The sequence below is a fragment of the Canis lupus genome, chromosome X (assembly GCF_048164855.1).
Source record: "Canis lupus baileyi chromosome X, mCanLup2.hap1, whole genome shotgun sequence".
Taxonomy (NCBI): Eukaryota; Metazoa; Chordata; class Mammalia; order Carnivora; family Canidae; genus Canis; species Canis lupus.
This window is the reverse complement of record NC_132876.1, coordinates 17,666,938-17,692,020: the sequence shown is the minus strand read 5'-3', so window position 1 is coordinate 17,692,020 and position 25,083 is coordinate 17,666,938. Positions and strand designations below refer to the sequence as shown.

At 46.8% G+C, this 25,083-nt stretch overlaps 1 protein-coding gene across 1 annotated transcript; it reads left to right on the top strand.

Annotated features, from left to right (window-relative positions):
* The first annotated feature begins 5,569 nt into the window (after positions 1-5,569).
* On the top strand, positions 5,570-9,273 carry LOC140628749 (small integral membrane protein 10-like protein 2A). The gene is made up of 2 exons (XM_072818260.1): positions 5,570-6,439; positions 7,316-9,273. The coding sequence occupies exon 1, from the start codon at positions 5,815-5,817 to the stop codon at positions 6,049-6,051; it is 237 nt and encodes a 78-aa protein (XP_072674361.1). The 5' UTR covers positions 5,570-5,814; the 3' UTR covers positions 6,052-6,439; positions 7,316-9,273.
* The last annotated feature ends 15,810 nt before the right edge of the window (positions 9,274-25,083 follow it).

Here is a 25,083-nt window from a genome sequence, read left to right as displayed (position 1 = left end):
AACGTGGGACTCCAACTTACAACTCCTGAGATCAAGAGTTGCCTGCTCTACCGACTGAGCCAGCCAGGTGCCCTGACTTTCAAGTTTTTAAAAGAGCTGTCACATCTCCTTTATAAGTCTTTGTTCTCTAAACTATGAACGTTTCTTTCAATAATTCATCACAAGACATGGATCTAGTTCTTTTATCACCCACACTGGCTTCCTCTGGAGACATGGCAGAGTAATGCTCTTCTTAAAATCATAAAATAAATCCAAAAAGATTTAAAAGAATTGAAAGCATACAGAGTTTGATTTCTGATCACAATGGTATCAAACTAGAATTTAATCACAAAAAATTAACCAGAAAATATCCAAACCAGAAAATATCCAAACATGTGGAAAATAAACAGCACAATTCTAATGAATTCCACAAAATTTCTATGTAATAATCAGGAGCATGTGGAAACTGAAATTAAAAACAAAGTATCAAAAAACCCACAAAATATCATTTATAATTGCTTCAAAAAAAGGGAATATGGGATGCCTGAGTGGCTCAGTTTGTTAAGCATCTGCCTTTGGCTCAGGTCATGATCCCGGGGTCCTGGGATGGAGCCCCACGTGGGCTCCCTGCTCAGTGGGGAGCCTGCTTCTCCCTCTGCCCCTTCCCCACAATACTCGTGTGCTCTCTCTCTCTCTCTCTCTCTCAAATGGATAAGTAAAATCTTAAAAAAAAAGAAAAGGAATACTTAGGAATCCATTTATTAAACACATATCGGATCAAACACAGAAAACTACAAATTTGATGAAAAGAATAAAACATTTAAATAAATAAATAAAGAGACACACTGTGTTCATGGATTGGAATACTAAAAACAGAAATGATGTCAATTCTCCCAGAAAGTGGTCTTTGAGCTTAACACTATTTCTAGCATAGGTTTTCTAAGCCAATAGACAAATATATATGGAGAAACACAAGCCCTAGAATTGCTAAAGAAATTTTGAAAAAGAAAAAGGAAGTGGGGGAAATCACTCTACCTGATTATTAACACAAACTAAAGAGATACCACAATCCAGACAGTATAGTAGAAAGGAAAGGATAGACACATAGACCAATGCACCAGAATTGGATGCAATCCACAGAGATGTGCTCAACTGATTTTTGACAAGTTGTGAAAGAAATTCACTGAAGGAAGGATAGCCTTCCCGACAAATTGTGCTCTAGCAATTTGACATTCTTGTCAAAAAATGGAACCTGGACCTACACCTCCAAACCTGACACAAAAATTAACTCAAAACGGACCACAGATTTAAATGGGAAATAAAAGTTTGAAATTTTAAAAAGAGGGGCACCTGGGTGACTCAGCCGTTGAGCATCTGCCTTTGGCTCAGGTTGTGATCCCTGGGTCCTGGGATCGAGTCCCACATCAGGATCCCTGCAGAGAACCTGTTTCTTCCTATGCTTGTCTCTACCTCTCTCTATGTGTCTCTCATGAATAAATAAATAAAATCTTTTAAAAAAAAATTAAAAAGAAAACACAGGAGAAAATCTATGGGACCTAAAGCCTGGTAAAAAAGAGTTTTTATATCTGCATAAATCATTTGAAACTCATCAAAATTTTAATATTTAGCTCTGAGAAAGCAGAATGAAAAGACAACCTGAAGACTGGGAGGAAAATATTTGCAAACCATGTGTTTGACAAAGGGCTCATATGTAGAATATATAAAGAACTCACAAAACTTAAAAAACAAACAGCTCAATTAGAAAATGACAAAAGACATCTCACTGAAGAGGATATACAGATAGAAAATAAGTACATTAAAAGATTTTCAACATCATTAGCCATTAGGGAAATACAAATTAAAACTACAATGAAAGGGTGCCTCGGTGACTTCGTCTGTTAAGTGTTTACCTTCGGCTCAGGCCATGATCTCAGAGTTCTGGGATTGAGCCCCACATCAGGCTCCCTGCTCAGCAGAGAGTCTACTTCTCTCTCTCCCTCTCTGCCTCTGCCCCCAACTTATGCTCGCTCTCCCTTTTAAATAAATAAATAACATCTTTAAAAAACTACAATGAAATATCACTCCATCAGAATGGCAAAAATAAAAGTACAATGATAACTAACACCTGGTGCTGACGAAGATGCAGAAAAACTGGATATATTCATAAATTGCTGATGGGAATGTAAAACATTATAGCCACTCTGGAAAAAAAGTTTAGCAGAGTCACAAAACTAAACGTGCCCTACAACCCAGAAATTGAATTTTGGAGAATTTATCCAGATAAAAGATTTTGTTCGCATAAAAACCTATAAACAAATACTCATGGTAGCTTTATTCATGATAGCAAAAACTGGAAACAACCTTGATGTCCTTCATGGGTGAATGGCACACAAACTATGATGCCATCATACCAAAGAATACTACTTGGCAATAAAAAGAAATAAACTATAGGGGCTCCTGTGTGCCTCAGTCAGTTGAGCACTGGACTCTTGGTTTTAGCTCAGGTCATGATCTCATGCATGCTCCAAGAAGGGCTCTGCACTCAGCTGGAAGTCTGCCTGAGATTCTCTCCCTCTGCCCCTTCCTCTGTACATGCACCCACGTTCTCTCTCTCAAATAAATAAATAAATCCTTAAACTATAACTTTTTATTTAAAAAAAAAGAAATGAACCATATGCTATATATATATATATGCTATAGTTCCACTGTGGCGGTGGATGCATGGACCTACATATCTGATAAAGTTGCATAGAGCGAAACATACACATGCACACACGTGCACACATGCACAAGTAAATTGGGGGAAATTTGAACAAGAGAGATAGATGCATCAATATCCTGATTTTGATACTGTACCACAGGTTTGAAAGATATGTGAAACTAGGTTAAAAGTACATGGGATCTCTGTACTTTTTCTTAGAACTGCATGTAAATCTATGATTATCTCAAAAAAAAAAACCCCTAAAAGTTCAGTTGCAGTTCTATTTATCAACAATGAACATGTGAAAACCAAAATAAAACACCTACCATCACTTATAATCACTCCAAATAAAATGAAATAGATATAACTCTAGCAAAATATGTATAAGTGGCTGAGTGAGTTCGAAGAGGTAGCACTAAGGAGTTCTTTTGTGCTGATAGAATATGTTTTTATCTTGATTTTTAGTGGTGATTATAGGAATCCTGATATGAAATGAAATAGCTACAGTGATACACACACACACACACACACACACACACACAAATTAATGCAGGTAAGGAAAATGGGGAAAACTGAATTAAGCCTGTAGTCTACTTAACAAGCAATGTACCCATGTCAATTTCCTGGTTTTGATAAATTGCATCTGTAGAAAATGTAACCATTGAGGAAGCTGGGTAAATGTGCAAGGTTTTTTTGTACTATTTTTGCAACTTCCTGTGAGTCTTTAATTATTTCAAAATAAAATGTTAAAAATAAATGAGATGAGGCCAAGGAGGGGTTTCAGAAATGGTTAGAGAAAATAAGCTATTCAAAAGAATGAGGCTGGATCCAGTCTGGAACAAAGTACTGAGATTTGTCCTTTATGGACAAAGCCTGTATGTGGCTTAAGCCTGTATTTCTGTGGCTCTTTCTTTTTCAAGTGATTAATTTTTTCTTGGCACTACACAAATATATATATATATATATATATATATATATGCAAATGGACATACATATACATACAGAGAGTAAAAAGTACATCTTCCTTCCTATGTCCTTAACCAGAGGTAAACAATGTTGAGTAATTTGATATATCTGCCGATATTTTTTCTGCATTCACACCCATGTATGGTTATGCTGTGGATAAAGTCATGATGCCACACAATAACACAGTGGTTATGAAATTCTCTGTTTGGGGGCAGCTGGGTGGCTCAGTTGGTTACCTGGGCAACTCTTGATTTTGGCTCAGATCATGATCTTAAGGTTCTGGGATCAGCCCCTTGTGGGACTCCACGCTCAATGGGGAGCTTGCTTCTCCCTCTCCCTCTGCCCCTCCCCCTGCTTGTGCTCTCTGGCTCTCTCTGTGTCAAATAAATAAATATAATCTTTTTAAAAAGATTTTTTATTTTAAAATAAAAGACTGATTTATTTATTTTAGAGAGAAAGAGGCTCCCCGCAGAGCCGGGAACCCAAGGCAGGGCTCAATCCCAGAACCCTGGGACCATGACCTGAAAGGAAGGCAGGCAAGCGACTGAGCCACCTAGGTACTCTTAAATAAATGAATCTTTAAAAAATGAAATCTTTTTTTTCCACGACCATGTAAATATGACAATTGCTCAATCAGTGTACATAACTCTGCTGAGTTCCTCTGTTACAGAGATGACACACATGTTCAAGTGTGATGATGATTAGGCATTTTTAGAGAGCATAAATACTCAGACTAGCCTTCCTTGTGAAAACTGGGATGAGGTCTAGGTGAATCTACTCACAGACAGCTTTTAGAAAGTCATGACTCTAATGAAGCTTGATCATTTCAATAGTTTTGAAAAAGTGGTCGAGCTTGCGTCCGATTTGGTTTAGAATAAAGGTAAGATGAAACCACGAAAGGGCTTTTAAGCCCACCAGCAAGGAAAACAGCCATGAACAAGGGCAAAAGAAAACCTGAGAAGGCCTTGTGCGGTATCCGGGGCAAACAGACACTTAAGAGGAGAAGATGTGGTTTATGTATACAATGGGATATTACTCAGCCATTAGAAATGACAAATACCCACCATTTGCTTCCACGTGGTTGGAACTGGAGGGTATTATGCTGAGTGAAGTAAGTCAATCGGAGAAGGACAAACATGTTCTCATTCATTTGGGGAATATAAATAATAGTGAAAGGGAATCGAAGGGAAGGGAGAAGAAATGGGTAGGAAATATCAGAAAGGGAGACAGAACATGAAGACTCCTAACTCTGGGAAACGAACTAGGGGTGGTGGAAAGGGAGGAGGGCCGGGGTGGGGGTGAATGGGTGACGGGCACTGAGGGGGGCACTTGACGGGATGAGCACTGGGTGTTATTCTGTATGTTGGCAAATTGAACATCAATAAAAAATAAATTTATTATTATAAATAAATAAATAAATAAATAAATAAATAAATACAACTGAAAAAAAAGAGGAGTACTTAGAAATAACTATGGAGGGAAAGGTAAAGGCAACGCGGGTAACGGGGTAATTCACCAATAGAGAAATACACATGACCAGCAAATATACCAAGAAGAAAAAAAATGCGCCTGTGGGTTTGGTGAACCTCTACAGTGCTGAGTTAGCAGAGAAATTAAAGGTACAATGGATTGCCTGGCCAGATTTTCTGTGTAGACAGTGCGGAAGGGGGATAAAGTAAACAGGCGGAGCCTTCCCAGTGGGCTTTCGGCACGTCATCAGTATAGCTTTCTAGACCCTCTGGCCGTCCGCCGCGCTCAAGGACACGCCCCAGAAGCGATCCCTGGGGAACGTCACCTTCCAATCTCTTCCCGCCCTCGGGCTCTGCCCTTGGGAGCCCAGGAGAAGGCGGGGCTTGCTGGCGGGGCGGTCCCGCGGGCCGTCGCTCTGTGGCGCCCGGGAGGGGGCGTGGCCAAGCCAGGGGCGGGGTTCCGCTGGCGGCGGCTGCCCTGGCAGCCGGCGAGGGGCGGAGTTCTCCGTGGGCGGAGCTCCCCATAGGCTGCTGGAGAGGGGCGGTGGCGGAGGCGGAGGCGACAGCAGCTGAGGCTGCATCCCCGGCCCGGCCAGGGAACGGGTGACCGAAGGCGGGCCGGGGCGCTTCAAGCCTCGCGTCCCCCTGCCCGGCAGCTCGGGCTCCCCTGGGTCGGCGGGCCCGCGCCGGCCCGGGCCCATGGCGGCGTCGGCGGCTCTGTCGGCGGCGGCGGCCGCGGCGGCCCTGTCGGGCCTGGCGGTGCGGCTGTCGCGCTCGGCGGCGGCCCGCGGCTCGTATGGCGCCTTCTGCAAGGGGCTCACGCGCACTCTGATCACCTTCTTCGACCTGGCCTGGCGGCTGCGCATGAACTTCCCTTACTTCTACGTGGTGGCCTCGGTGATGCTCAACGTCCGCCTGCAGGTGCGGATCGAGTGAGCGCGCGCCGCCGCAGCCCCGGCCAGAGGGTCCCGCGGGCCGGGCCGCCGCGGGCAGGGGCGCGGGCATGGACGACGGCCGCCGGGACGCGGCGCGGGCAGGGGGCGGGGCGGCCCGGGCCCCGGGGCCCTAGACCCCCGCAGGAGGACGCCGGCCACCCGGCCGCGGGGCCACCCTGCCCGGCCCTGGCCGCGACCCCCCCGCCCGCAGCATGGCCGGTGACCGATTGCACAGAAACTCCACAAACGGGCCCTTTCCGTCGAGCTCGAAAGAAAAAAAAAAAAAAACGATTTAAGTGCCGCCGACCTGTTGCCTCACGTTGGCCAGAGGCGGGGAAGCAGCAAGGAAAAATTCTGCAGCAGGGACTTGACTGGCCTCAGTCTTCAAGGTAGGAGGCCCGAGGCTCCATGGAGGACCCATGGGCTGGCGGCGGCGCTTGCCATGACATCTTGGTGGCAGGGGGAACTGTGGACGGGACGCCGGGAAGCTAGCCCCGGAGCTGCCCAGGCAGGGGGCCGCAGGCACCCCAAACTCCCTGGTCCTCATTCCCAGACGAGGGTGAGGGGCAGCGGCGGCCTGGGCATCTGGGAGGTCAGCCCATCCCCGCCCCGCTTTGCCCAGAGGCCTGGCGTTGCCACCTGAACCCCAGGGAATGGAGGGGAATGAGCTGGGGGAGGCCCCAGGGAAGACTGTAGAAGGAAAAGATGCTGCCACCCTTTGCCCCCTTGGGGGACCAGACAGGAAAGCTGGTTGTGTTCTTGGCCAAAGCCCTGGTCAGGCCTCTTCCCATCCCTCAGGCCCCTGGGGTCTGGGCAGCTCACGCCCAGCGCTTGGCAGAATTGCATCTGCCCCGTGTTGGTGTCCAGGGGACTGCTCTGGGCCTGATTCTGCTGTGCCTGCTGCTCGCCTACCCCCAGGGGCATCCTCTGGCGCTGGGCATTTGGACATTTGGAGACCTAGAGTGGAAAGGTCGCCCCGCCCTATCCCTGCCCCCACAGTCTCTCTCTTGCGCCATCACAGCCACCCTCCCTCCAGCCTCTACCTCTGCCCTCCCGATGCTACTGAGTGCCGCCTCCAGCAGCCTCTGTGCACCCAGAGCATCCGGGGAAATGGGGATCTCCTTGAGCAGACGGCAGGCAGTTCTCAGGCTCGCGTGGCAAAAGCAGGTGGAGGAGGGGCTTGGGAGGAGACAGCACTTGGGGAAGCCGTCACCACTCTTCGTGGGGAGGCCACTGTGAAATCTCCATCTCTTTCTGTCTTTCAGGAGCCAGTGTTTGTAAGTGGTGACCCACCCCTTCTCTGGCCTTGTCAAGAGACTCCAATCCCTGCCCATGGGGTGCCCCTGGCCCCACAGCCGCCTGGGGAGCAGCTGGGCAAAAGGCCTGGGCCAGGAGGAGAGAAAGGACCTTTCAGGCAGAGGCACTGAGGGGTGGGGTACCCAGTGGTCCAGTTGTTGCATGGGGAAGGACTCGACCCTGTCATCTCAGCACTAGATCTCCTAGCAACACTTTGAAGGAGTTCTGTTCTCCCCACCTGATGATTGGAAAGACTAGTTCTGGGACAGGGAGAGATTGTCCTTGTCATACAGATAAGAAGTGGTGGGGCTGAATCTGATCTGCCCCCAGACTTTGGGAAAACCTGGCATGGTAGAGGGTGGATGTGGGAGGGAACTCAGGGCCCCTCTGAGGGACCTAAGGGGAAAGAGAGAGGTCCAGGGTAGGGAATGTGGGGGATTGGCTTTTCTTGGAGTGCTATGGGAGGTCACAGGGGAGACAGCGAGAGCTGAGGTGGACTCAGGAGAGTCCTAGAACCCCTTGCGGAGCTGACGTCTACCCACACGGCCTGGCCTCCCCAGCACCCCACCCCAGGCTTGACCAAGGGCTCCTCAGCAGTTGAGTGGCAGGAGCCTCTTAGTTTGGGTGGCAGGGTGGGGGTGGGTGGTGGCATGGCTCCTGGGGACATGACGGAATCAGGAGGGTGAAGGGATAAACCTAAGATGAGCCTGGGACCCGTGTGTGACTCCGTCTCTCTGTCCCCAGGCTCAGGGCCCCAAGCCCAGGATCACTCAGAGAACCTTCTCTGGATGGGCTTGGATTGGTCCCGGAGGACCCAGGTGTACTGCTACCTGGTGCACCAGGATGGCCAGGCATGGCCCCAAGGGGAGCCAGGAAAGACCCCTGTCCCACAGCTGCTCTGCCACTGGTTGCTCTTGGTCCCCACGCTCTGAATTCCTGGACCTGAAAACCAAAGCAATCTGGTCAGCCCCAGGGACAGAGTGGCCCAGTGTCACACCTCCTGCTTTCCTCAGCTGCCAAGCTGGAAGCCTGATCCTGATTGAAGAGCTCTGCCTGCCTCACCCCGGGGACTGAGGCCAGACGAAGCCACCATGTGTCCCCTGCAGCTCCCCACAGGGTGTGATGGCTTCCTTCCTTGTGCCTAGTGCCCTGGGGTCCCTGATCCGGGTGGAACCTCCCATACCCCAACCCTTTCCACCGAGGTCCAGTTCGGGGAGCCTGCCAGCCTGCTGACTCCATCTACAGATGTCTGGGGACAGCCTTCAACAGCCACCTGAGGCTGTCTGAGAGGAGAGGACGAGGGGCCTCCTTAGGGCTGATCCACTGATGTGCCCCTTTCAAGACCCCCGTCTCACCCTCGAGCGACCGGCTCCCCAGCTGCAGCCTTGTGGCTCAGGTGGAGCTGCCTGGGGCCTGTGACATCTCTTACCGGCTGGGAGAGGGTTGGGGGGAGCCTCAGGGCCCCTGGCCCGCGGCCCCTCCCCTGCAGAAAGCTCCATCCTGTGCCACCCCCTCCCCCAGGGTACAGGGTGTCCCTGCGCAGCCCTCAAGGGTCAGGGGAGGGGCAGGGGAGGGGATGCACGTCTTTCGCCCCGTGTTCCTGCCACTGCTTTCCTGACCGGTTTGGCCTTGAGTACTTAGCGCGCTTCTTCCCCACCCCTTCCCTCTCCCGCACTGGGCCCTGGCTGCCTGACAGGCTCTCCATGCACTTTATTTATTTGCAGTCTGTGTTCCAGGCGGCAGAGCTTCTACAGCATCAGAGCCACGGGCTGAATATGATGACTGTCACTTTCCCGTGTGTGATTAACTGCTGGTCAGCGCCCTCTGCTCAGAGGAATGGGCTCGTTTCTGCTGTCAAATCCTGTCACTCTAAGTTAAAAAGAAAACCTTCCCTAAGTTCAATAAAATGAAATACAAGTGGAGGCCATCCTTCTGGTGTGGCGCAGTAGCCTTCGAGGAGGGGGCCAGCGGTGATATCACGCTGCAGGGCTGCGGGGTGGGGGTGGCGGTAGGGGTGGAGGCCTGCTCCGGAGGTGTGGGGAGATGGGCTGGCCTGGGCCACTGCTCCTTGAGGAGAAGGCAGCAGTGGGGCCTGGCCCGAGGAGTGGGAATTTGTCCTACTCACAACCTTTATCTGAATGACCAAGCACCTCGGTCTTTTCTCCATTTTCGAGCTGGGCTTCAGAAAGCACTTAACACCTGGAGGCTTGAGGATGGGCTGGGGGAGGTGGGGTGAAGTGGGCTCTCTGCACATCTTTTTGGGGCCCCCAAAAGCCACAGCAGGTGGCGAGGACCCCTTGTCTCCCTGCTAGTCCGGTGGGTGCCCAGATTTGGGAAAGGTAAAGCATGGGGACTGGGAGCCTGCTGCCCTTCCCCCCAGCTTAGGCCCCACCTGTCCCTTCAGAGCCCCAGCCTGGTGACTCCTCAGAGAGGCCTGGCCATGGGCTCCACGGGCTGCAGAGCTGAGGGTGGGTACGCAGGCAGAGGCCTGGTGGAGGGGGTCTGGGGAGCACAGTGGCCCAGGTAGAAAAAGGAAGGCTCTTGGTCCCCAGGGGGCAGGCGGCTGAGGAAGCAGGGCAATGGTCACAAGGAGGAGCACAGCCTGGGGCAAGGGCCTTGGGTATATTCCCCTTGCTGGGAATTTCTGGGGGTCCAAGCACCCTGACAGGAGAGAGACCCTCCTGACATCTGCCACCACGGGAGAGATGGACCTCAGTCCCTGCCAGTGCCCGGAACCCGCCCTTCACTCATCCTGTGGAAGGAGGTGCCCCAGAGGCTGGAGGGGGGGGCACACCCAGCAGGGAATGGCTGCTGGGCCTCTGGGTCTGGATAATACCAGTCGGGTGCCCACTTTCCCCTGGTCATGTCTCCCTGACCTGGCTGTAAAGTGGACATGACAATAAAACCCCCTCCTTGTGGGGTCTTCTGGCCCTGTGCCCAGGGCTTGGCCCAGACAAATGCTCGGCTCATGAGATGAACATTTCAGAATACTAGCAACAGAAATTTAAAAATTGGAATAAAGAAAATATTTTATTTCATTCACAATAGCCTAAAAAGAGTAGAACACTTAGGGATAAAGCAGATAAAATATGTACCAACCTTGCATACTAAAAATGAGAAAACATTGCTGGGGTATGCCTGGGTGGTTCAGCAGTTGGGCTTCTGCCTTCTGCTCAGGGTGTGATACTGGAGTCACGGGATCAACTCCTGCAACGGGCTCCCTGCATGGAACCTGCTTCTCCCTCTGCCTATGTCTCTGTCTCTCTCTGTGTCTGTCATGAATAAATAACTAAAATCTTTAAAAAAAGAAAACATTGCTGGGAAAATTTAAAGAAGCTCTGGATAGAGGGGTGCCTGGGTGGCTCAGTTGTTTAAGCGGCAGGCTCTTGATTTTGGCTCGGATCATGATCTCAGGGTCCTAGGATGAGCCCTGCGTGGGTTCTGTGCTCAGAAGTGAGTCTGCTTGAAGATTATCTCCCCCACAATCCTGCTCCAGCTCACTGTCTCTCCAGCTCACTGTCTCTCTCTCTCTCTCTCTCTCTCTCTCTCTCTCTCTCATATGTATATATATAAAATGAAGAATGAAGGTATATAGAAAGACATTTCATAGTTTGGAGACTGAATATTGTCAAAGATGGCAATCTTCCCCAAATTTATCTGTAGATTGAACAGATGCTCTATCCAGATCTCAGCTGAGTTTCCTGTAGAAACTGACAAGCTGAACCCAAAATGTAGGTGGAAATGTATATTACCTTAAATAACTAAAACATTTTGAAAAAGAAAAAGTTGAGGATTCACCATACCTAGTTCAAAACTTAGTATAAACTATAGTAAGAAAGACAGTGTGGTATTGGAGCAAAGATATGTGTATTAATCATTGGAACAGATTGAGAGACTTTAAAGAAATCCTTACATTTATGATCCATTGATTTTTTTTATTGTGGCAAAGTACCTATAAGATGAAATTTGCCATTTTAACCATTTTAAAGTATACAATTCAGTGGCATGGAGTACAATCACAATATTTTGCAACTGTCACCAGTCTCAAGTTCCAGGACATTTTCATCACCCTGAACTGGAAACACCATATGCATGAGGCTGTCAATCCCTGTTCCCTCCCTACCCCAGCCCTTGGCAACCAAAAATGTGTTTTCTGCCTCTATAGATATGCTTCCTCTGGGTATTTGATAAAAATGAAATCACAGATATGTGACTTTTATGTCTGGTTTCTTTAACTTAGCATAAGGTTTGGGAGAGTCATCCACATTGTTACATGTGTCAGTACTTTGTTCCTTTTGGGAGGTGAATAATATTCCACTGGATGAATATACCACTTTTGTTTACCCATTCACATATGCTGTTGGAGATTTGTGTTGTTTAGAACTTTTGGCTCTTTTGAATAGTGCTGCTAGGAACATTCATGTACAATTTTTTTTTCATGTACAAATTTTGTTTGGACACCTGATTTCAAATTTTGGGATCCATATCTAGGAGTGGAATTTCTGGATCACATGGTTATTCTACGTTTAACTTATTAAGGAACCACCAAACTATTTCACATAGAGGCTGCATCACTGTATATTCACACTAGTAATGTATGATGTTTATGATTTTGCCACATCCAACCCTATAACTGTTATTTTCCTGTTTTGAAATTATGGCCTCCTGGCGGGTGTGAAGTAGTATCTCATAGTAATTTTTTAAGATTTTATTTATTCATGAGAGAGAGAGAGAGAGAGAGAGAGGCAGAGACATAGGCAGAGGGAGAAGCAGGCTCCATGCAGGGAGCCCGATGTGGGACTAGATCCCTGGACTCCAGGTCATGCCAAAGGCAGACAACCGCTGAGCCACCCAGGCATCCCTCTCACTGTAATTTTTATTTGCATTTCCCTAATGACTAAGGATGTTGAGCATCTTTTCATTTGCCTGTCGGCCATTTGTATAACTTTGTAGAAAGTTTAGTACTTAGGGATAAACTTGACAAAAGAAATGCAAGACCTGTACGCTGAAAACCTGAAAAGAAATTCAAGAATGAACATAAATGCAGAACTATGCCATGCTCATAGATTTGAAGACTGATGAAACTGACATATAGATTCAGCGCATTCCCAACAAAATCATAGCAGGACTTTTAAAAGAAATTACCAAGGTGATTCCAACATTTATACTAAATACAGAAGGCTTAGGACAGCCAAACAATTTTGAAGATGAGCAGAGTTCCAGGGCTTTGACGCCTTCAAGACTTACTATAGAATGTAAGCCATCATCCGGGCCTTGTGGTATTGCAGAAAGACATCAATGAACAGACGAGAGTTCAGAATGTACTCAGAACTAGGTGGACAATTGCCTTTTGACAGAAGCGTCAAGGCAAGCCAATAGAGAAAGGATAATATTTTCAAGAAATAGTATTGTGCACATCGGAAAGGCCTGCCTGGAAAAATGAAACTTGACCCTAACCTCACATCCTATACAAAAATTAATTCAAAACCATGGCATACATGTAAGAGACAAAACTGTAATACATGCCACTTGTGGGTTACTGTAGCTCTCAGCTGAACTGCTGCTGGTTGTGCTTCTCTCCGATGTCAAATTTAATAAAAAAGTCATACCACATCACCCTGGCGATAGGGCTAAAGCAGATGCCCCACAGGCTCACACTGACCCCCACATCCCCAACCCCCTTTTGGTGCCCCAAGACCTTTCCCCTTAAAAACTGCTCCGCATGGCTGACTGCCGCCCCTTAGTGGAAGGCGAGAGCAACGGCCCCGCCAGGCTTTCTGATGTAGTTCGAGGAACTCGCCAGGAGATGGCGCCACGCTCAGCACAGGCCAGATTCGCGGGAGCACAAAGGGCCTTTCATCCAGCTTTGACAGAATTAAGCTGCCTGCAAACTAGGAACCCCTGAAGATGAGATAGGGGTTTCCCAGTTACCCGAGGTGCAAGATCTTGAGCAACGAAGACCCCTGAACGGATGATGTGCTGCCGATTCTAGGCATGCTGCAACCATGATTCTCAGACACGGGGGTAGCAGGGCACCCCCGTGTCACCAGGGTCTGTTCAGAACCCCGTTAATACCAGGAGATGGTCAGTCCCATCTTTAAACCGGGGCCCGTGCGGTCCTGGAAGGCTGGGGAAGCGGAAAGCAGCGGGGTTTGGACCCTGGCTCTTTGGGTTGTGAGCGGGGACTTCTGCCAGGCCCGCGTACTCTCTGTCTGCCCCCCCTTCTTCGTCTGCACAAGGATTAGTGACCCAGGGTCCTGTGGGGAGTCGGTGAGGACATGTCCGTCAATGAACAAGCATCGCGCGGGGCCGACACGTGGAAGCCGTGGGGTAAACGAAGACTAGTCTTTATCGGCGCTTAGCCGTGTGGGCAGCTAGTCACACAGGCTGTGCGGGGTCAGGGACGCCAAAAGGCAGCCCCGTGTCCGCGTCGGGGCCACAGACCTGGTGGTGGGGGTCCCACAGCTGCACCACCTCTCAGGGGCCGTGGGGAGCGCCCTGCGCCGGCCGGAGCCCCAGCCTCGTGACTGATGGTGACACTGGCAGGTGCCACAGGGTCCCGGCAGGCTGTCACGGAGGCGGGGGGCGGGGGGGCACGTGGGAGGGGCCCCTAGGGTCACGGCTGCTGTGGCACCCCGCTGGGCAGGAGCCTGGCCTGCCACGCGCGGTCCCCCAGGAACGCCCCCTTCCTTCCAACGGGTGCGCGTGGGGTGCTTCACTTCTGCTCAGGGGCTCTCAGCTGCAGGGGGGTGGGGGCTCGCGGGGCAGCGGGGCGTGTGGGTGTGGGAAGCGCAGGGGTCGGTGTTAGGGGGGTAGGGTGGGGGGGCGCAAGGGGGCTTGGGGGTGCTGGACGCGGGGGTCGCCCTCGCAGCAGGAGAGAAAGGAAAACACGAAATGGAGGGGATTCCATCTGTCCCCCTGTTTCCTGCTTTGGGAAAGACAGCCGCCCCTGAGTCTGACATCTGTATGGCGGCTCCAGTCGACAGGGAGGCCCCTGATGCTCCCGGGGGCTCGTCTGCATCAGGCCCTGCTGGAAACATCCCGAGTCCTAGCTGGCCTGAACGTTTGGCCCCTAGTAGCCACAGCAGCCAGCCTCTTGGGGCCTCTTCTTCCCCCCCCAACCCCCCTACTCCCCAACCCCCAAACCCCGCCCTCTCCGTGCTTCTGGGAGAACCGAAGGATGAGAGCCTAGCCACATTCCTGCCCTGACTCCATTCTTTCCTGCGACTTCGCCTTTTCCTCTGCCAGGGAGAAGCAGGCCTTGTCAGGCATGGCACAGTTTCCTGTCCCTGCTTCCTGAGAGCTCTCCAACCCGGGCCCACTTCTTCCCCACTTGTGTGCTCAGCCCAGCCAGCGAGGTGCTTGAGCAGGGCTTCTCTGTAGTGGGAAGGATTTGGAATCCCAGCATTTCAGAGACCAAAGATAACCTTTGTTTCTTTGCAGTTCCTTTTATTTCGTTAGTTTTGGTTTCATCATCATCATTAATAATATTTCTTGGACACAGAAGAGGAACAAGGCTCTGGCCTAGGCCCCTCATAGTACTGGATTCTGCAATGTTCTTTATAGACAAAAGAAACGAGAGGAACAGCTTATGTCAGGCAAACAAAAGGATTCAAGAAACAATTACATTGTTTTTAATGTTGAAACCTTTTTTCCTCTCAGTGTTTTTTTAAAATATTTATTTATTTTAAAGAGAGAGAGTGTGTGTATCCATGTGAGTGAGGGGAGGGGCAGAGGGAGAGAGAGAATCTCGAGCATACTCTGAACTGAGCACTGAGCACAGGGCTGGATCTCACCACCCTGAGATCAGGACCTGAGCCAAAATCAAGAGTCCCATGCTTAACCAACTGAGCCCCCAGGCGTCCCTCCCCTCAATCTTTCAAATCTAGCTTTCAGCAAAGCAATAGAGTGAGTGCAGTTAAAATGATGCTGGAAAGATAGTAACAAGGCATTCCTGGCAAGGAAAGGCATTTTACAGCAGACTTCTCCTTCAGCATCTCCTGAGCGCAGTTTGTCCTCATGTCTTGAACGAGGGACATGACAGCCTCCTCTATGGAAGCCTTCTTGTTTTTACTCTTGCCCCTCTGTTCTAGACACAGCAGCAAGGCTGAGTTTTTTCAAACAGAAAGCATGTCCTTCAACAGATGAATGTATAAAGATGTGGTCTATATATACAATGGAATATTACTCTGCCATCAGATAGGATGAATACCTACCGTTTGCATCAACATGGATGGAACTGGAGGGTATTGTACTGAGTGAAATATGTCAATTGGAGAAGGACAATTATCATATGGTTTTACTCATATGTGGAATATACGAAAGAGTACAAGGAACCATAAGTGAAGGAGAGGGAACTGAGTGGGGAAAAAAATCAGAGTGGGAGACAAACCATAGTTTGTCTATGAGAGACTCTTAACTTTGTTAAAAGTGGGGGACTCTTTGGGAAAGGAACTGAGGGTAGCTGGAAGAGAGGTGGGTGGGGGGTGGGGTAACTGGATGACAGGCATTAAGGAGGGCACATGATGTAATAAGCACTGAGTGTTATATGTAATAGATGAATTATTGAAAACTACATCTGAAATTGATGATGTACTATATGTTGGCTAATTGAATTTAAATTAAAAAAACAAACAGAAAGTATGCTTCTTTCTCTTCCTTAAGCCCTAAGATTTGGCACTTAGCAGCAGATCCCATCCTTCTGCTGTTCTCTTGTACTCTGCCAGTGACCCTGCCACTTGTGCCTTGGGAGGACCTGTACCTTTCAAATGGAGAGGCTCACCCTGATCATCTCCTGGGATCTCCTTCTAGTTGTTCAGATCTCTGCTTAATGGTACATCTCAAAGTGGCCTTGCTGTCCACCTTGTGTCATGCCTGCTTCTAAGCTGTCTCTCAATTAGAACTTGTTTACCCCAAGAGGGCAGTGTCCTTGTCTGTCCTGCCCTTGACTTATTTCCAACACTTAGAACAGGTGATTGATAAATATTGGTTTAATGGCGGTCAAGATAATACCACTGTTTTTTCCCCTTCTTGTTCTTAAGCATACAGTGATTCTTCACCTGGTTTTGTGCTACTTCATAGGGCCTTTATATTTTAATTGGAAAAGGGAACAAGATATAGATTCTTTTACTTGAAGAACCGTACTTAAGTGCTTCAGCTAGTCTAAACTTCAGTCAACATAAGCCTACTTACCTCCTGGGCTGTGAGTTTGTATAATAAATGGGGGCAGCTTTTATGAACTGCAGAGCACTGTCCTCGACCACAAGAGTGGACTGATGAGGAAAAGGAAGCTCAGAAAAACTAATTGGTAGTAAGTGAACAGAGATTTGTCTGCTATACCACGCTGTAAAGCACAAATCCTGAACCATATGTAAATTAATTGATTTTAAGCAGATAAAATACCAATTCAACACTTTCAAAAGAGGGAGTACATGCTGAACCACAATAGGAAACTTCATTTTAATGGATTTTTTTTCTTTTTCAGAAATTTTCACATCTATTTCTCAAATTTTTTGGCCTTGAGGATTTTAACAAATTATTTTTTTATTTTTTTAAAAATATTTTATTCATTTACTTGACAGAGAGAAAAAGAGTGCACAAGCAGGGGAAGCAGTAGGCAGAGGGAGAAGCAGGCTATCCAAGGATCAGGGAGCCTGATGCAGGACTTGATCTCAGGACCCCTGGATCATGACCTGAGCCGAGGGCATTGCCCAACTGACTGAGTCACCTAGATGCCCAAGCCTTGGGGATTTTAAATAAGCTCATAGGACCCTTGTCAACATGTTTTTCAGACTACACCACATGCACTGCCTTTCAACATACAATATTATTATTTGGAATCTTTTTTTTCTGCTTTTAAAAAAAATAGGATAGAATTTTCTGAAGTTCTATTCAAATAATTACTCCAATTATGTTAAATTACAATAGTGACTACAGAATCATATTATAATGTAGTGGAAGTGTCTTGACTCTTCTAGGCATTTGGAGCTTTTCATAGAGGTAGCTCAGTGTTCCAGCACCATAAGCTTTGCTGTTAGGTGGCCTCATTTGGAGTTCCAGGTCTCACTTACTAATAGTGATGCTGACCAATTATTCAACTACTTGGGACTCATTTAAATGAGTCCCTTATTTAATGGGGTGCCTAGCTGGCTCAGTTGGCAGAGCATAGGACTCTTGACTTTGGGGTTGTGAGTTCTAACCTCATGTTGGGGGGTAGATTGTGTTTAAAATTTAAAAAAATCTTAAATAAGAAGAAATAAATTAATCCCCTACTTAAAATATGGAAGTAATAAAAATTGATCTTACCAGGTTGTTGGGGGAAATCAGTGAAAATTGTATATGTGCAAAACCTTATGCACAGTAAATGTTCAGAATTTTGCTGCTTCTTTGAATTTTAGATCAATAGAATGAATGTTTTCTCAGATACATTTTATGTTTATCATTCAGTATTTTAATCACCTGACTTAATAGAAATATGAAAAAAAAAGAAAAGCACAATCAATTTTCACTGCGGAAGTGTACTTACAATGAAAGACACTGTCCCACATATGTGAAAAATCCATTTTACCATGAAATCTGAATTATACGAAGTTGAAAATATGAAAAAAAACTATCCCCAACTACCACTCATTTGTTTAACTTGCCATTATATTTCATTTGAGTCAGGATAATCCTTATTTGAAAATATCATTTTAATTATATAAAAATATAAAAATCCATAAAAACCAGAAATACAGATGTATTTTCCTGGGCTTTGCTGATTTTTATTTGCAATTTCTCTCTCTCTCTCTCTCTCTCTCTTTAGAGAGAGATTACACACACATGTGCTGGAACAGGGTTTGGGGAGGGGTAGAGGTAGAGGGAGAGAGAGAATCTTTTTTTTAAGATTTTAGTTATTTATTCATGAGAGACACAGAGAGAGAGAAAGGCAGAGACATAGGCAGAGGGAGAAGCAGGCTCCATACAGGGAGCCCGATGTGGGACTCGATCCTAGGATCCCGGGATCACACCCTGAGCCAAAGGCAGATGCTCAACCGCTCAACCACTGAGCCACTCAGGTGTCCCAGAGAGATAGAGAGAGAATCTTTTTTTTTAATTTTATTTATTTATTCATAGAGATGCAGAGAGAGAGAGAGAGAGAGAGAGAGAGAGAGAGAGAGGCAGAGACACAGGCAGAGGGAGAAGCAGGCTCCATGCAGGGAGCCTGACGTGGGACTCGATCCAGGGTCTCCAGTATCACACCCTGGGCTGCAGGCGGCGCTAAACCGCTGTGCCACCGGGGCTGCCCGCGAGAGAGAACCTTAAGTAGACTCTGTGCTCAGCAAGGATCCCAATGCTGGGCTCGATCTTAGAACCCTGAAATCATGACTTGAGCCAAAACCAAGAGTCAGATGCTCAACCGAGGCATCCCTGCAATTTCTTTTTCAATACCACTTACAACTCACCTCCATTTCCAGTCTCATTACGCAAGTGCAAGTGGCAGAAAGATCTGTAATAAATATATTTTTTACAAAGGCAACATTGTGAAACTAAGTCTCACTTAATAGGTTCTATAAGTGGAGGTAAGCGACTGTGAAATAAAATAGAGTAAGATGCAGTAACTGGAAATTTTTATCTGAAGTTCTTTCAATGATCTTTGTCCATTTCTTCATGTTTAAAGATGCACATGAACTCAATGTTATTGAAATTTCCCTTTTGTCAATAGTCTCTGTACAGCTCAGGTACTTCCTTGTCTGGAAACCAATCTCCAGTTGCTGTCAACAGCTCTCTCAGAAAATGTTCCTGAGGGATCCCTGGGTGGCGCAGCGGTTTGGCGCCTGCCTTGGGCCCAGGGCGCGATCCTGGAGACCCGGGATCGAATCCCACGTCGGGCTCCCGGTGCATGGAGCCTGCTTCTCCCTCTGCCTGTGTCTCTGCGCCTCTCTCTCTCTCTCTCTGTGACTATCATAAATAAATAAAAAATTAAAAAAAAAAAAAAAGAAAATGTTCCTGAATCGTGCCTGCTGCTTCTTCATCAAAGCAAGAAAAAGTGTTTTTGGTGACATCTTCTGGATCTGTGCCATTCAACTTCTCACCAAACATCATGAGAAACAAGGTGAAATTTACAGGCCCTAGGGCATCCTTTATCGTGGCATTGAGGTATCCATCAGTTGAATTCTTCCTTAGAGAAGCAAGCATATCATGCAGATTATCTTTGTTGGTGAAACCATCTCTGTTCTGATCAGTCATGTTGAAGACCCCCTTGAATTCCTAAATCAGTCAAACACAGTTTGCTGGCCAAAGATGTTGCATTCTCAATCTTTGCCTTTTTGCTCCACATGGTGGCTGTTTAATTCTGGAGATGTGCCCTTTATTTATTTACTTTTTGAAATATTTATTTATTTATTTATTTATTTATTTATTTATTTATTTATTTATTCATGAGAGATATAGAGAGAGGCAGAGACTTTGGCAGAGGGAGAAGCGGACTCCCTGCAGGGAGTCCGATGCAGAACTCTATCCGGGACCCCGGGACTACACCCTGAGCTAAAGGCAGACACTCAGCCACTGAGCCACCCAGGTGTCCCTGGGGATGTGCCCTTTAGAAGCTATGATTCACCCTGTCTAAACTCAGGGATCATAAATGAGGATCCAGTCGATCATCATCATAGAAGTTGTTTCATTCAACAGAGCTGGCTGCCAGACATCAGACTGTGTCTTGGATTTTAGAGTTCATATCAGCTGCAAGGAAAATGAGATTGACAAAATGGTGGTATTTGTTTGAGGCTGGGTAGTAGGTACACTCAAGTTTGTTAGACTTCCCTTTTGAATTTAGTGTGTGTTTGAAAATTTCCATAATTGGGCACCTGGGTAGCTCAGTCAGTTGAGTGTCTGTCTGCCTTTGGCTCAGGTCATGATCCTGGGGTCCTGGGATTGTACCCTGCATGGGACTCTGGGCTGAGCAGGGAGTCTACTTCTCCATTCTCCTCTGCCTCACCCCCTGCTCAAGCTCTCTCTCTCTCTCTCTCTCTCTCTCAAATGAATAAATAAAATGTTGAAAAAGGAAAAATTCCATAATATAAGTAAGTTAAAATTTCCCCTATCTCCAAAGAGTTGTAATCCAATGGTTTTCCAGCGCTTTTAAAAAGTAAACAAAAGGGGGATGCCTGGGTGGCTCAATGGTTGAGGATCTACCTTTGGCTCAGGGCGTGATCCCAAGATCTGAGATCGAGTCCCACATTGGGCTCCCTGCATGGAGCCTGCTTCTGTCTCTGCCTCCCTCTCTGTGTCTCTCATGAAAAAATAAATAAAATATTTTAAATAATAATAATAATAATAATAATAATAATAAACAAAAGGAACCTTTTATTTTTCGAATAAGATCTAGGTGGAACCCTAATATGTAAAGCACATCAAAGGCTGAAGCTTGGGGGCTGGCGACTAGAGTTAGGTCTCTGGCCTTCCACCAGCATCAGCCCACAGCTACTTGGGGAGTCCTATGCTGGCTTGCTACTCAAGTGTGGTCTGGAGGACCAGTATCAACAGCATCACCTGTTGTGATGAGCTTGTGACTCTGAGGCTCTCGTATTAGAATTTGAAAAGCATGGCTCTGTGGCATTTTTAAGCTCTGGAGGCTCCACAATTGAGCTTCCTTATTTTACAAATGAACTAAAGAAGGCTTACAGCAGACAGAGCCCGAGGAGGAGGAGCTGATGAGAGCCAGGCGGGTGGCTTGGTTGCCTGACCTTCAGCCCAGGCATTTTCTGCATGGTGCTTGTATTGTCTAGCCCCAGAGGCCAGGCTCCTGCTTTGTTTCTGTGACCAAGCCCTAAGCTTCTGCCTGGTACCGCTAACAGGGCCCTTGTCCCATGTCCTTGCATCTAAATCTATAACTTACTTCTTTATCTAACATCAAGTTCCTGCAGAACTGAGGTAAAAAAATGTTCCCACTCTTCCCCTCTCTGGATACATTCCTTATCCCCAGTCCTTGTTAGAAACCATCTTTGATGAGTTGGACAGCCTAATGGGAAGAATTCTAGGAAGGTAGACATTTGGCATCACGGTGTCCCCAGGCTGGTTGGAGTTCTGGACTAGGATTCTAGTTTCTAGCAGGTTCTGAGATGAGCAATATGGGGACTGCTGTCCATTCCCTTGGCCATGTAATTGCCAATTGCTTCTTCCTCTGCCAAAGCTGTCAGGCAGGGTCCTGCCACTGACAACAGACATTTCAAACGTTGTTCCTTCTAAAGACCATTTTAAACCATAATGGAGGGGATCCCTGGGTGGCTCAGCGTTTTAGTGCCTGCCTTTGGCCCAGGGTGCGATCCTGGAGTCCCGGGATCGAGTCCCACATCGGGCTCCCAGCATGGAGCCTGCTTCTCCCTCCTCCTGTGTCTCTGCCTCTCTCTCTCTCTCTCTCTTTCTATGTCTATCATCAATCAATCAATCAATCTTAAAAAAAATAAATCATAATGGATACTCAAGCTATTTTTTTTAAAGATTTTATTTATTTACTCATGAGAGACACAGAGAGAGAGAGGCACAGACATAGGCAGAGGGAGAAGCAGGCTCCCTGCAGGGAGCCTGATGCAGGACTCAATCCCAGAACCCCAGGATCACATCCTGAGCTGAAGGCAGATGCTCAACCACTGACCCATTCAGGTGCCCCTACACTAGAATATTCTTAAATAGGAAGCTTTAGATGTTCTATTCCTGATCCCACAAGCACTCCCATGAGGCTGGGGATGCTTAGTGTAACCCTTGTCTCAGGCCACAACGGCATGGGTAAAACAAGCAGTAGGTGTTCATCGATGTTATCGTGTGTCCTGACCCAGCACTTGTAACCCTGTTGCCAACAGCAGGCTGGCACTATATTTTTAATTGAACTCTCCATATATACCTGAAATGCGACAGTCTACCAGCCGATGGAGGTGAGGAGAGAGGAAGACAAAGCCCAGACCATCTTCTCTTCTCCTGAGCTTGGTCTGATTCACTTCAGGACTGTCAGAATTGGCTGAGCAGAAGGGCATGAATGGGACACAGGTATGGAGCAGGGAGGAGCCTGCTACAGTCCGAAATGACTTGAAGCATTTGGGGCATGATTTGCTGGAGGTGAATGACTTATGTCGAGAAACTGTTACGAACATTTCCAAACTCAAGTCCATGCACGCCTCCAGCTGCTGAAGTAAAAAAAGACAGCTGGCAAGGTCTGAACGTCCAGATGTTCTTTCTCTACCTTCCACGGCCAGAATGAGAGGTCTCACGTGCAACATCCCTGAATGCGAGATGCATTACTCTGCCATGGTCCTTCTGCTTGTGCGATTAGCTGGGCTGGCTTATTAGTAGCCCCCTGTGGCTGCTGATCAGCAGAAGCCTTCATCTGTCTGGTGAGGTTTGAAGAATTTGAGATTAAATCTCAGGATCTAAGGTGTTCCTATTAGATTTCAATATGCAGGGCAGAGTGTATTTGGGCCCAGGCCCTGCTGCCCTGCTTAGAGTTGTCTGTGTCAGGTTATGTGAATACCATGAAGTGACTGCTGAGTGAAACTGAGGAATAATGATCCCTTGACTAGAGTAATATCTCTAGGCCTCTGTAAATTATTTGGGGCTAAGGTACCCTGAGGGCCGTAAGAAGCACTGCTTTACAAAAAAAACCTGGCTACTTCCCAAGAATGACCAACAATGAAAGATTTCTGGTTTCATAGGTCTAGAAGATGTTTGTGAAAATTAGCTCCAGTCTTGCAAAGTCCCTTAAACTTTCTGGATTAAGGATTTCGGTTCTGAACTGGGGCCTTGGCAGGGAAATGGGGCAGGTCAAGGATGAAAAGGACAAAGGTCAGGAGCCTGGGAACAGGTGAGCTGGGTCCTCTGCTTTGGGTCTAAACTTGGCTGTGATTTTCATTTGTGGCTAAGATCCTTTTGCAAGCTCGCTGGTTGTTCCCAGAATTCCTTTCCTTGTGGTTTTAGGACATTCTTGCTAGCTGTCAGCTGGGGGTCACTCTCAGCTTCTAGAGGCTGTCCACAGTTCCTTGCCAAGTGGCCCTCATATTTTCTAAAAATGGAGAAATACAAAAGGCTTGGATAGCAGTGAGAGGAACTCTGTAATGGCAGCATGAGGACTTTCATAAACCTGCTCCTCCAGAAAGGCAGCAAACTGGCTGGCAGAAATGGTCAAAGTCAACGTGTTCAGAACTCCAGATGTTAACCCAAGGCTTGCAACAACCTGAGGAGATTTTATTTGAGAAAAAGTGCTGAATCACAGTAAGAACAGAGGGTTTATGGCCCTTTAACTCAGAGTATTCCTATTCCCTTCTCACCAGCTTCCCAGGAGTATTAAAATCCCGCCTTGCAATCTCTGTAGCTATAAAAACCATGTGCCTAAAAAAAAGCCTAAAATAAAAAAGCCAAGATGGAAAACAATCCAAATATTCTTCCATTAATAGTGATGATTTGAGTGGGGAGTGAGATTTGAGCAACTTTTGCTTTTTACTTTATAGCAATTCCATGCAATTAAATTTTTAGAAGAGTATTACTTTAAATTTTTTTTATTAAGTAAACTCTACCTCAACATGGGGCTTGAACTCATGACCCCAAGATCAAGAGTCGCATGGTCTACTAACTGAGCCAACTGGGTGCTCTACAATAGTGTTACCTTAAAAATAAATAATACAAGTAAAGATCGAACAGAGGAAGAGTTCCTGAAAATACTCTGGTGATTAAAGGATGGTAGATAAAAATTGCACAGAACTATTTATGACTGTTTCTAGCTTAAGACCTGTGTGAAACATCAATGTTCCTTTTGTATGATGTGCCATCTTTAACAATTGGTTTTAGTGAAATCCAAAAAAACATTTCTAAGAGCTTTTATTTTTTTTAGGATTTTATTTATTTATTCATGAGAGAGACACACACACAGAGAGGCAGAGACACAGGCTCTGTGCAGGGAGCCCAATGTGGGACTCGATCCCTGGTCTCCAGGATCACACCTTGGGCTGGAGGCAGTGCTAAACTGCTGAGTCACCACAGCTGCCCTTCTAAGACCTTTTATAGACTAACAATTTGACCTTTGGTGCCTGACTCTACTTTCACTACAAGAGTGTCAGTTTGTCAAGTATAAATTCTCTTCCCATGGTGGTTTTCAGGGACATAACCATAGCGAGTGATAAAAACTAGGGTATGGGCTTTATCAGGCAGGCTGGCTCTACTATTCTTTGCAAAAATAACTGTGAGTGAACTCATCTTTAATCTTAACAGCTAGCCAGAAGCTTCTGGTTAACAGTTTAACCAGAAGCCATCAGAAGCAGATTTTTGTGCTCACTGTTATAGGTCAATCTGGAGCCTGAAACTATTTTTGACGATGCAGAATAATGCATCCTGGGCAAGAGGTACATTAGCAGGAAGGCTTTAGGTAGCCACCTGCTGTGATAACATCCCCACAATTATTTAGAAGGCCATCTGTGTGAATGAGCTGAGGAAAAAACCTGCCACGAATAAAATTCCCCACCTCCCACTCCAGACACAACAATTATTCATGTTTTGTTTGAGACCAGGAAGTAACCTGCAGGGTTCAAATTCTCCCATAATTATTGGAAAGTATCTTTGCTTAAGACCAGGAAGTAACCACTGTGATCAAATCCCCCACAATTATCTGTTGACCATGGATAGGATTCAGATCTTCTTTGATGGCCCTGAAATTATAGGTACAATTTTGTGCTAATGTGAATTGGGAGAGGGTCCATTGCTTTCATCAGTTTCCTGA